This window comes from Astatotilapia calliptera, chromosome 20 (assembly GCF_900246225.1).
Source record: "Astatotilapia calliptera chromosome 20, fAstCal1.2, whole genome shotgun sequence".
In the NCBI taxonomy this organism is placed as follows: Eukaryota; Metazoa; Chordata; class Actinopteri; order Cichliformes; family Cichlidae; genus Astatotilapia; species Astatotilapia calliptera.
Window position 1 is genome coordinate 11,640,050 of NC_039321.1, and position 11,527 is coordinate 11,651,576.

Below are 11,527 nucleotides of genomic sequence, written 5' to 3' on the forward strand. Positions count from 1 at the left end.
AAAGCTCTAATTGTTTTTAACTTTCAAGGGAGCATGTGTGTTATTTTGTGTGTAGGACACTGCGGGCAGATTAAAGCTGATGAATAATTAAGTTGACTTAAGAAGCTCATTAAATCCAGGGATGGAGCAGGCAGAGCAACAGGGAACCGAGTCCCTAAGCTGCTATGAGACCTCATTTCTACTGAGAGCTACTGCTGAAAATCCCCTTTGATTCTTTTCTAAAACACTCAAATCTTTTTTGTCGTTGTTGTTTTCTTTTGGATTGGAAGTGTTTCAGGCCATTGGGGAAATTGATTGGAGCAAGAGTTAAACCTATAAGACCTTTAAAGCCTGAAACAGTGAAAGGTAAACAGGGGAACAATGTGCACTTAACCATGAATCTGTCAAAGATCTTTGGAGATGATCTGCTGTTTCTAGCTGAGCAGTTAAACTGAAGCAGATCTGAGATGCTGAGCATGTATAAAAGGTAACCTCATATATTACTATTGTGACTCGTACCTTTCTGACCCCAACTGGTCATGGAGGAAGCAAAACAATTACCAAAAGGTCTCAGAAGCACATGATAATACTATTGTGCCAAAAATTAAAAGAAACATATGGAACAATAGTCCATAACTGGCTTCTTATTAACAGGCAAAGCTTTTTTAATGGGCCGATCCATTATGCTGTTCGACCAGCTTTGCAAAGCTTGCCCATCCTCCTCCTTAGTCTTCAGTCTCAAAGGCTGTCATTCTCCACTTTTCATGTAACTTATATAGAAGCTTTACTGAGGGGACTGTGCACTTCTCAAGCATAAGTAGTCAATGCTTTACAAGCTGCTGACTCAATCTGAGGCCATTTGAATGCTTTATACTCTTCAAACACTTTATCCTTGCACTGGATTCTGCAATGACAAGCTACTCTGTTTTAGCTTTCAGCTGTTTAGCATGTAATATCTTCCTCCTTGTTTACTTCAGACTTAGCTAAGAAATAATATTATGAATCTTATTCACTTTTTTATACTTAATACTCATTGATTGTGCTGTTGACATCCACTTTTCTGTATTTTCTATAAACTCTGGTATTGCTGCTAATTTGGGCCTCCTCCAGTTACATTGATCTGCTTATCCTTAGGTCTCTTTTGTTATCCACCTGAAATCAGTTCTTATTTCTTCTTTCAACTTAGTTTGTGTCTATTGTGCTAGCAGTATTGTTGCTACTACTAAGCCGGTCTGTGTTCAGCTTTCAGAATGACATGCAGGAATAAATCTTCTCATATATTCTTTTAACATATTTGCTTAAAGTTACATTTGGTCAAAGTGCTGGTATTGTATAAAAGACTGTACGCTGCCACTCAGACTATAAATATATGATCTTTCAGAATATAATTCTTTGTCCGTATTGCCCGGCCTTATGTTGTATCCTTCACTGAAGATGTAGCTCACACTCAGGACGATCGAGCTGAGATATCTTTGCAAGGACAACATGTAGAAATAGCTCTGAAATTTCAATAAAGCCTCACCTCTCACTAAAAATATGGTTCCGGTAGCTTCAGGCACAACATTAAGGCCACCTGCCAATATTATGTTGGTCCATAGTTTGCTGTCACTACACCCCTAAAGGTGTGCTCAAACATACCTTTGTGGGCCCTCCACAGATTGTTCAGGACATCCTACAGATGCTCAGCTGGACTGAGATGATGGAATTTGATTTGAAGGCCAAGTCAGCACCTTGAACTTCTCGTTGTTCTCCTCAAACCATTCTGAGAACGTGGACAGCACAACCCAAGGTTCCCCAGCAGAACATTGCCCAAAGCATCACGATGTACGCCCTCTTTACTGTAATACTTCCTGGTCCCATGTGTTCCCAGGTAATACACACATGACGTTAAGTCAAGTCCTGATAATCACATGCCCATTGCAGGCGTTTCCTGTCTGCAGCTATGCAACCCCACGTGCAAACCACGATGGACTGTGTATTCTGACAGCTTTCTATCAGAACCAGCAGTGAGCCTTGGCCACCCATGACTCTGTCAACTATGGTTGCTCTATTGGACCATTTTTGATACTGACAATGGCAGAATGTGAATACCCCACAACAGCTTCAGAGATGTTCACACCCTGTCATCTAGCCATCACTATTTAGCTTGTGCCAAACTCATCCAAATCCTTATGCCTCCCCATTTTTCCTGCTTCTAACATGAACTTTGATAATTTATTCAGTTTCTTGCTGGTGCCGTGATGAAAAGATGATCAGTGTTATTCACCTTACCTGTCAGTGATCATAATGTTACGCTTGATCAGTGTATATTTAAAGTCCCAGAGTAGCGACACACAGCTTTCTTACTGTGCCTTTAAGAAGACAACACTCACTCTTGGCCTTTTCATTCTTGCGTGACGGCCTCCAGCGGATGCAGGACTTGTGTTCGTCCAAATAGAAGAACCGCACGAGTCCCTTGGAGCTGCCGCGGAGCTTCAACATCTGGGTCCCCATCTGCATGGAGCTCATGCATTTCTCCACTGCAGGCAAGAAAACACAAAACAAAACAGACAGACGAAAACACGGAATATTGTCAAAAGGGAAACTGCTGGAATGTGCACTGAAATTCACAGGAAAGCATGAAACATAAATGTACATACAGTGCATGTTTTCATTCAAGAAGTATGTATGTGCACATGAATATATATATGTGTAGTTCATCAAAATCCATCAGAATTGTAAGCAAAGCAATTGCTCCCTCCAAAGCAAGTGAATGGTGTGGTAATCACAGTAGAGCCACACTAGATGGTGTGGGAACCACATGTCCCTGTGCCATGGTTACACCCCGCCTGACCACATCAGTTTCATTTTTCTGTAGCATCCACTGTTTTCACAGCAGCATGCAGGAAACTAGGCCACATCCGCATTCACACATCCACACCATGTTAGGACACCTAACATGCCTGTTGCATTAGTAATGCTGCATTGAAGGTAATGTGAGGCAGGCAAACTGTTTTTATTAAGAAAGTGGGAATCTGTCCTTAAAAGTGTTCGTGCTATAAATTCTCACCAAAAATATGCAGATAGTGTTTGTACAGCAGAAACGGAGCTGTGGACATACAGACGACCCGCTGTGATCATGGAAACTAATGCACTGGATAATCTTGTGTGGCAGAGAAGAAGTGAGCGGCCTCTTGGCTTTAAGCGAACACAAGTTTTATTTTTTTGAAGAATCAATAGTGAAGCCACAACAATGTCCACAGACCAATGCTTCATCACAGCATGCCTATTGAGCTGCACCACTCACACATTTTTCACACCGTACACCAGAAACAGCATTGATTTCTGTTTTTCTGATGAAAGATTTTTGTTACAATTTAGATACAAATTTTGAATGTCTGTTTTACAGTAACAGTCAAGTCATTCTAATGCTCTGTGTTGTCAATAAGTCTAAGTGTCAAGTGTAAAACATTTTCAATTGTTCAAAAAAAACAAAAACCCCCACCTGACTCGAGCCATATCAAGCTAGCAAATTGCTCCCGTAACATAATCAAGCTGTGAGATTTTTACTGTACTCCACATGGCAGAGCTACATAAAACCCTTACAGTAGTACTTACAGTAACACTAGCACAGTTGTGTGCTATGTGTGCTGTGTGTAAGCCCGCTGGTATGCTGCAGCAGTATGCTGCAGTATGCTGTGATGTGTTTTTTCTTTCCCCCTATGACATATTGCAACATATTGAGCAGACGTCACAGATTTGGGATGAATGCATGAATTAAAGAAATGTTACAGCAAATCAAAGCATGTGCATATAGTGTTTCAGGACAACGTTAACTACTCAAAGAAAGTGTACACATTTTGCATGTTGTTGAAATTTTAAAATAATGTTTTATGGCTCTGAGTTGGCCTGAATGTGTGCACTGTGCTTTCATGAGCTTGAGGCATCACAGCAGGATAAAATCATATAAGGTAGGTCATATTTTAGTCCATTCTTATAATGCCCATCTTAGACTTCTGTAGAGAACCTTTGGAGAGCTTAGGACATAACATGCATTACATGTTAATTGTCGTGTGGCCGTGTCATGAAGTTTCATATGCAATGGCAGCTGGTAGAGAAATATAAAATCCAGGTGCTGAACCTGCCAATCACAGCAGTTGTGGGCTGCATCGACCAAGCATAAATTGGGTATAAGTGACTAAAGGCAGCCAAACTCCAGTACAAATTTCTTAGTGCCTAGTAGCTGTAACAGAGCTGGGGATCTTCACTCTTCTAGCCAAACAGAGGGCAGTTATCCATGAAATGATCTGTTGTCACAGCATCCAGACTCTCACGGCAGACTGTCACACTGCTGAAAACAATGCCTTGAAACCCATCGAAAGCCTCATCTTCAACCCTTTGTCAAGTCTGAAATAAATCCACTCTAGCAGTCATCGCTGCATACATCGAGAGTTCTACAGTCAGCTCTTCACTGATTTTAGAGGGAAACTGTCAGGATGTCTATAAGGTGAAGAGCAAGCAGACTGTCCATTTTGTGAGCATGTTTCATTTCAACACATCTAATCAAACTGTTTTCAAAGAGACCCATTTCAAGATGGAACACACTCAGCTTTATGGTTGGCTTAAACACAATTAAATCACATATGAGGGCGCAGCAAAGGAAAGCATGCTCTGCTCACCCTCCCCTGCAGGTCAGCTAAAAGAACAATATGTTTGCTGACATCCTGTAGCTGGCCAATGTTGGAAAATCCCTTGGGAAGTTTAGTATTTGAAATTTCTTCCTGGTGTAGTTAGCTAAAGAGTGCTCACAGACAAGTAGCATAGCTTGGAAAGTTACAGGTTTCCAAATTAAATGTTACTTTTCAACACTGTAGCCTGTGGCTACAGCCTGCTAGTAAAATCATGAATCAACCAGTTTGAATCATGCATTTAAATAATGTACAAATGTAGCATGACACCAATAAATCCTCAAATCATGTAAGAAAATAATAACAGAGACCTCACAGGACAGAGATGAAGGAATACATCTGTCTGTTGGTAACACAGCCTGTGGGAGGCTGACTGAGCCCGGGTAACACAAGCTGCTGTAATCAACACAGCATCAGTCTGTTGGCTTAGTTTGAACAGTTCACAATTGGAGTCTAAGCTCCAGTAAGTCCACAGATCAGATGACAGGGAAACTGTGCCTACATGAAGGTACACAGCTGTTCTTGTTGGTTGTTTTTATGCATTAAAACTCAAAATACCACAAAGAGCTCAGTGCTTTCACACCAGTAGAAATCGAGGTTTTCTTCGTGCAGTTGAAAAACTCAACCCCACTCGTCTATCATTCTGTATGCAGATGGACAATGGTCCATTAGAATTTGAGAAAATGATCCTGCCACTGATCCTGGCACGTTATCAATCCCATTATCAGCTGATCAAAAACACCATCATTATTAAAAATGCCCTTTATGCTCCGCTCTGTTGTTTTCTCACTCCAACCAGGTGGTGTTACTGATCTGCCCTCAACTACAGCTCAACATGTAACTGCTCTAACAGTAACGACATGTTTACAGAGCTGCCTGATCCTGCTCAGAACCACGACAATCGCATCCTAAACACGAACAACAGCTTTTAGACACAAAACTAGAGCATGAGTCACACAGAAAAGCTGTACAGTCGACACCACTGGGTGTCTGGGCTTGTTGCCATGGTTACAACCTCACACTTAAAGTGCTGGAATTTCAAATGGATAAAAAAAAAAAAAAAGAAAAAAAAAAGAAACAGGCTCAGACTCTGAATGTATGATTAATGACACTACAGAAGTCCTAAGAAGAGAACTTTTCTTTATCCAGCTATAATGGTGAAAAGAAAAAGAGCATCACTGAGATGCAGCACAATAATCGTTTTACCTGATTACCTTAAAAAAAAAAACAAAAAAAAACAAAACAGCAATCTCAGCTGAAGATTATTAAAACGTTAAATGCACAAATGTTACCATTATGAAGAATAAATAGAAAAAGCAAACACAGCAGCTTTTTTTCTTTCCTTCCTTGGTCCACATTTTATATTGTTTTACGTTATGGTGACACCCGGTGAGATCGTGTAGATCAGCCATTATTTTTGGTTTAATTTTATTATCTTTATTAAGTTTTTATCTTTATGTAATGTTCACATATATTGTTAATTAAACATACAATTGTTAAAAACTGCATCTTTTTGCAGGCATTTTACTTTAATTAAATTTTAGCTTATGAGAAGCAAAAACAAATGGCTGTCCAGTCGGGAGTTTGACCAACATGGACTTAATCTGGAGAGGGGACCTGCTTGTCCCTGCTGTCCTGCAGCCTGAACAGTGGGATACAGAAGAAACTCGGGTGGCATTCCAATATGTGCATCAGTAAAACCACACAACAGCCATGGAGGTGCTGTTAATCTCTGTCTCTCTTCCACAGCGTGTTTGCTGTCCTGCCATCCTTGCCTCATCCCCAACCAGTCGCAGCAGATGGCCCCGCCCCTCCCTGAGCCTGGTTCTGCCGGAGGTTTCTTCCTGTTAAAAGGGAGTTTTTCCTTCCAATTGTCACCAAGTGGTTGCTCATAGGGGGTCATATGCTTGTTGGGGGTTTTGTCTTTATCTTATAATATAAAGCAGCTTGAGGCCACTGTTGTTGCAGTTTGCTGCTATATAAATAAAACTGAACTGAACAGGCATTAGTGGTCCTTGTGAGTTAAATCAGTAACCAGACAACAGGTGGCAATGGAAGTAAAGTTGAGGCCTGGATCTCAGTGACGTGGCAGGATGACCTGAATGTGGCCACTGACCTGCTGCAACAGTCACAATGTGGGCCGAGGAGATGGACTTGGCTATTCTCCTCAGTCAGGTCACTGGGTTAAGCCCAGAGCGAACCATCTGTAGATGGGCCAACTGAGGCAACAGACATAATGAAGACTGACAAAGTCACTGTGTCAGTGAATTAGAGACTACAGTAAACCTATGATTAGCAAAGGGATCTCGTTTGAACAGCACCTACATGTTAAATATTGGGAACCAGTTTTCTTATAAAGAATGTTGCTGCAGCATCATCTGTTGTTAGAGTTGGGGTTATTTCCACTCTACAGTTTAAACTTCCTGTTGGTACAAAGTTTAAGATGCATTTTATAGCAGTTAATAAACAGCACATTACTGGTCACTGGTTATGAGAATATGAAGGACGACTGTAGGAGAGAGTGGTTAATTTAGCTTTTGAATTGCCAAACCCACTAACCAAATCCTACAGTTCTGTGATTGGTCTTGTTTGCTTCCACAACATATTCTGTAGATGAAGCTCTTCTTCAGCCTGGTCATTGGTCCACACCAAAGTTTGACTCTGAACTTTCCCACAATAAAAGAATCAGCCTGGGTTCATTAAAACAGACCCAACCCACTCAGCTGTGGAAACACTACCTCTGTGCAACATACATGTGATTAAGCTTACCCATGTAGCCCAGTCTCCACTTGGAAAAGGCCACAATGCTGCTGCCTATCCAGAAGAATTCCTCCACCACATGTGTCAGAAAGACCTGCTGCTGGCTGTTATTGGGAACAACATCTTTGTTTTTGTCCTCTTCTGTGATAAAAGCCCCTTTAGCCAAAAGTCCAGGCTTGTCCCCAGTCGCTGCAGCAGCGGTGGTACACACGAGGGCTGAAGACAGCGGGCTGTTCATCTCGGATTTGCTCACTTATAACAGAGATTGGTTTTGATGCTGCCTCGAAGTTGCAGAAATGTTCCCACAGACAGTTAATCTGAATCAATGTGGATAATCTTTGGGTCAATTAAGTTTGCAAAAAAAAGAAGTCACAACTTCTTTAAAGTGAACGCTCTTTACGGGTAAACCATCCAACTCCACTAACCACAAGAACAAAAGGATTATTATCAGTAATATCAGGGGCTGCTTTCATGTTTAGCTTCAAAACAGATGCAAAGAAAAAAGCACACGTAAAAAAAAAAAAAAAAAAAAAAAAATCACTCTCTGAACACTTAAAACAGTTTATCAATAATCTTCAAATGTTATTGCATCAGCAAACCTGCTCATCTCAAAACCATCTCAATATTGTTCCATTTCAGAGCAAAAAGATGCAGCTTTGGTGCCGTGTCGTTGTTTCCTTAGTCCCCAGGATACACTCAGCCAAAACGGCTGGCTTCTCATGAAAGACAGAGAGAATGCAGCAATGGACAGCAGAACAGACATGAAAGCACAACTCACAAAGGTAACTGTGCAACATGTGTTGGGCAGGCAGAAATCCTAAATCCCTAGCAAGCTGTAATCCCAGTCCAGGAGATTTGCTAAATGTGTGAACTGAAATGCAACAACCAACAGGAAGAGAGTGAGAAAAGTCAGCAAGGCTTAACAAGGTCATAATAAAAATGTTCCAAAACCAATTAAAAAGTCTGTTTAATATGAGTCGTGTCAACGGACATTTCTTCTGAAAGAGAGGTGTCAGGTACCCCCACCCATCTGCAGATATCGCATAGTCCCAGCTAAATCAAAGCACCTAGCTGCCGTCTTACTGGGGCTCCGATATCGGTACATATGAGGAGTTTACCATTATCTTGCACCAGATTAATAAATTCATCATAAAACAGGTCAAATTCCAGGCTCGTGACTGTGTGATGCAGCAGTGTGAGCATACTGAGTCAAAATAATGTCAGAGGCTTGGATTGAAATCCCTGAGCTTGACAAACAGATACCAGATACTGAAGACAGAACAGCTTAATGTAGAAAAATGACAAAACCATATGAAACTACAACCAAGATTACATTGATAATATTTGGAATTTTTATTTCTATGTTCAGATTGCATAAAAACTAAACGTATGATGCAGTTTGACTTTTCCTCTTTTTCTGGTACCACAGGTAATGTAGGCAGCACATGTACCACAGCTGCAACTCTTATGGAGGTGATGGTGGCAGCACACGCCTTATACCACATGAAAAAATAAGGATGCCCACAAGCACAGGAAATGCTACACATGGTGATGCCATAACAGCTCTGCTCTCTAAAAGGCACCAGGTATCAGGTAACATGCAGATATCACGTGTTCCCATTCACCATTCAAGAGAACTGGACCCAGTTGATTTACATGCGAAATGACTGTACAAATGTGTTTGTGTATTTTAGGAATTTAAAGGCAGAATGAGCTGAGGCCACAGCAGATGGCCCCGCCTCCCTGAGCCTGATTCTGCCAGAGGTTTCTTCCTGTTAAAAGGGAGTTTTTCCTTCCCACTGTCGCCAAAGTGCTTGCTCATAGGGGGTCATATGATTGTTGGGTTTTCTCTGTATGTATTATTGTAGGGTCTACCTTACAATATAAAGCGCCTTGAGGCGACTGTTGTTGTGATTTGGTGCTGTGTAAATAAAATTGAGTTGAATTGAATTGAAAATTTCCAGCATGAAATCCTATGTTCTATTTAGCTAAACAAACAGGTGGCCACTCCATCTCTGATAAACCCCACTGTTTGGTCTCAGACTGTTGAGACATGGGATTGTCACTGTTTGCACAGTCTTAGCTCAATATCTCTCTGCACTGAGCCCACGTTGATAACAAGCCTCGTCATTATGACACAAGATATGCACTGACCAGCCACTTTATTAGGTACAACTTGGTACCAGGATGGACCCCCCTATTGCCTTCAGAACTTTCAGAACTCTAAATTTTTTGCAGCATAGTTTTACCAAGGTGCAGGAAACATCTAAGATTTGTCATCATGTCATTGCTTCAAATTTGTCAGCTGCACATCAACCATGCAAATCTCTTATTCTCATCCCAAATGTCCTCTAGTAGATTGAGACTTGCTGGAAGCCATTTGAGTACAAGAAACTAGTACAACAGATGTCAAACTCATTTTACACGGTGTCCTACATATGGACCAGGAAAATTCCCCTGTAAGTGTAAAGATGTAAACTGCATATTTAATCCGTGCGATATCTTCAGCTCAATACATGTCTCAGTTTTTCTACACGATAAAGAAAAGCTGCTGGAATAAATGACAGAAATCTGTCAGCGCTTTTAGTCTGTACTGGGGGTTTAATCTTGTCCCATCTTTCCAATATGCCAGTATATTTGTCCATGTTTGAAATTGGTCTGATGTTTTCAACATCGCCTCTTTCAAGTGAACAAGTTCAAAACCAGATTGGAAAACTCTGGGTCGACTTGAAGTTAGAAAACACTCTTTGGCAACAGCCTAGCCTGATCGCTGACCTAGTTAGCTGACCTAACGAACAAATACAGGCGGAGCTTCTACAACCAACCCTTCTTTGAACACCGTTAACTTCATTCCATACACATATTAATATTATTATTACTACTACATGGCAAAATGTTACCCAAGAACTCAAAACCTGCCCTGATGTCTTATTATTATTAACATATAATACAATCCTGCCAAGTGAGTAATTTACTAATAACAACAGACATAAAAATTTACATAATTAGTGATGGAGTGTGGTATGTAGTCTGAGCAGATTAAGAAAACTGGAGTACAAATAACGGTCGATCACTCACCATGACCTCGGCGTTTGGCCTTGACGATTCTGCCAGGCAGACATTTTGAAACACTGTTTTCAGACAGCAAATTGGGTTTATAATATACTCGTTTGCGCACGTTGGCCCGAGTGGCATAAACATGAAACTTAGGGAACTCATCCCTGAGATACCAAAGACATGCCGAATGGTGGAAGGACGCAATTTGTGGCATAACAGCTTTTGGATATTATTAAATAAGACTAAAAAGAGACCGTCCACTTCCGGGCTTGCCGGTCTTTTTCACTTTCAATATTATGAAAGCCTTAAAAACAGAAAGAAGATGCGACGAAAGCGGCTTAATAATTTGTCGTATTCATATCCACAGATGGTCAAATCGCAGAACAACATTATGCCGGATGTCATTTTGCAGCCGGGTCCTGCACGTGTATGCGCATGTCGCATTGAGGCACACTTTAGAATATCGGAAATATAAACTCTATAACACAACATTTGTGTACAATGTGAATATTAAATGTTAAAGCATGTGTTTAGAGTATTTCCTATTAAAAAAAAATACAAAATACACACTCTTGTCCCAGTTTTACAAACGTTTATTAGTCTAATCCTTTCATTTTACTAAAGGGATGTTTGATTTCATATATCACACCTTGACACACTGACATCACTTTAATGGAATTATTAGTGTAAAGGATGGTATTCCTCTTTGGAATTCTGAGTTGTGGATATATTTTCTAATCTGTCAGATGCAGAAAGTCTCTGATGAATAGTGAAAAGTACATTTCCAGCTTTCAGTTTAGTTTTCTAAAGTGTTTCTCTCTAAAAACACCACTAATACATGCTGGTATTAGACCTTAAAAAATAAGTCAACTAGATGTAATGTTGATGTTTTATAGGTAGTCCAGAGAAAAGTAGGACAAAACCCAGGTGACTAATTTTACCAGGTGAAACGTCTCCTTCGACTGTGTTGTTTAATCGTGCTAGAATCTGATTTTAGAGACTCTGAGAGGGTGCAGACTCTTGTCTATTGCAGCGGACACATTAGTGGCCCTCTGAGTCTGATG

General features: G+C 40.6%; 1 protein-coding gene across 7 annotated transcripts in view; it reads right to left on the minus strand.

Annotated features, from left to right (window-relative positions):
* Positions 1-10,929, minus strand: part of plch2a (phospholipase C, eta 2a) — a 72,206-nt gene extending 61,277 nt beyond the window's left edge. For 5 of the 7 annotated variants that reach the window (XM_026153925.1, XM_026153923.1, XM_026153921.1 and 2 more), the window contains exons 1-2: positions 7,416-7,905; positions 2,352-2,498 (exon numbers count right to left, since the gene is read on the minus strand). In XM_026153925.1, coding sequence (XP_026009710.1) covers positions 2,352-2,498; positions 7,416-7,644 — 376 coding nt within the window. In that variant the 5' untranslated portion in view covers positions 7,645-7,905. Of the gene's footprint in view, positions 1-2,351; positions 2,499-7,415; positions 7,906-10,484 lie in introns of those variants that run through there. The other 2 variants (XM_026153920.1, XM_026153919.1) reach the window with 2 other exon arrangements.
* Positions 10,930-11,527: the final 598 nt, after the last annotated feature.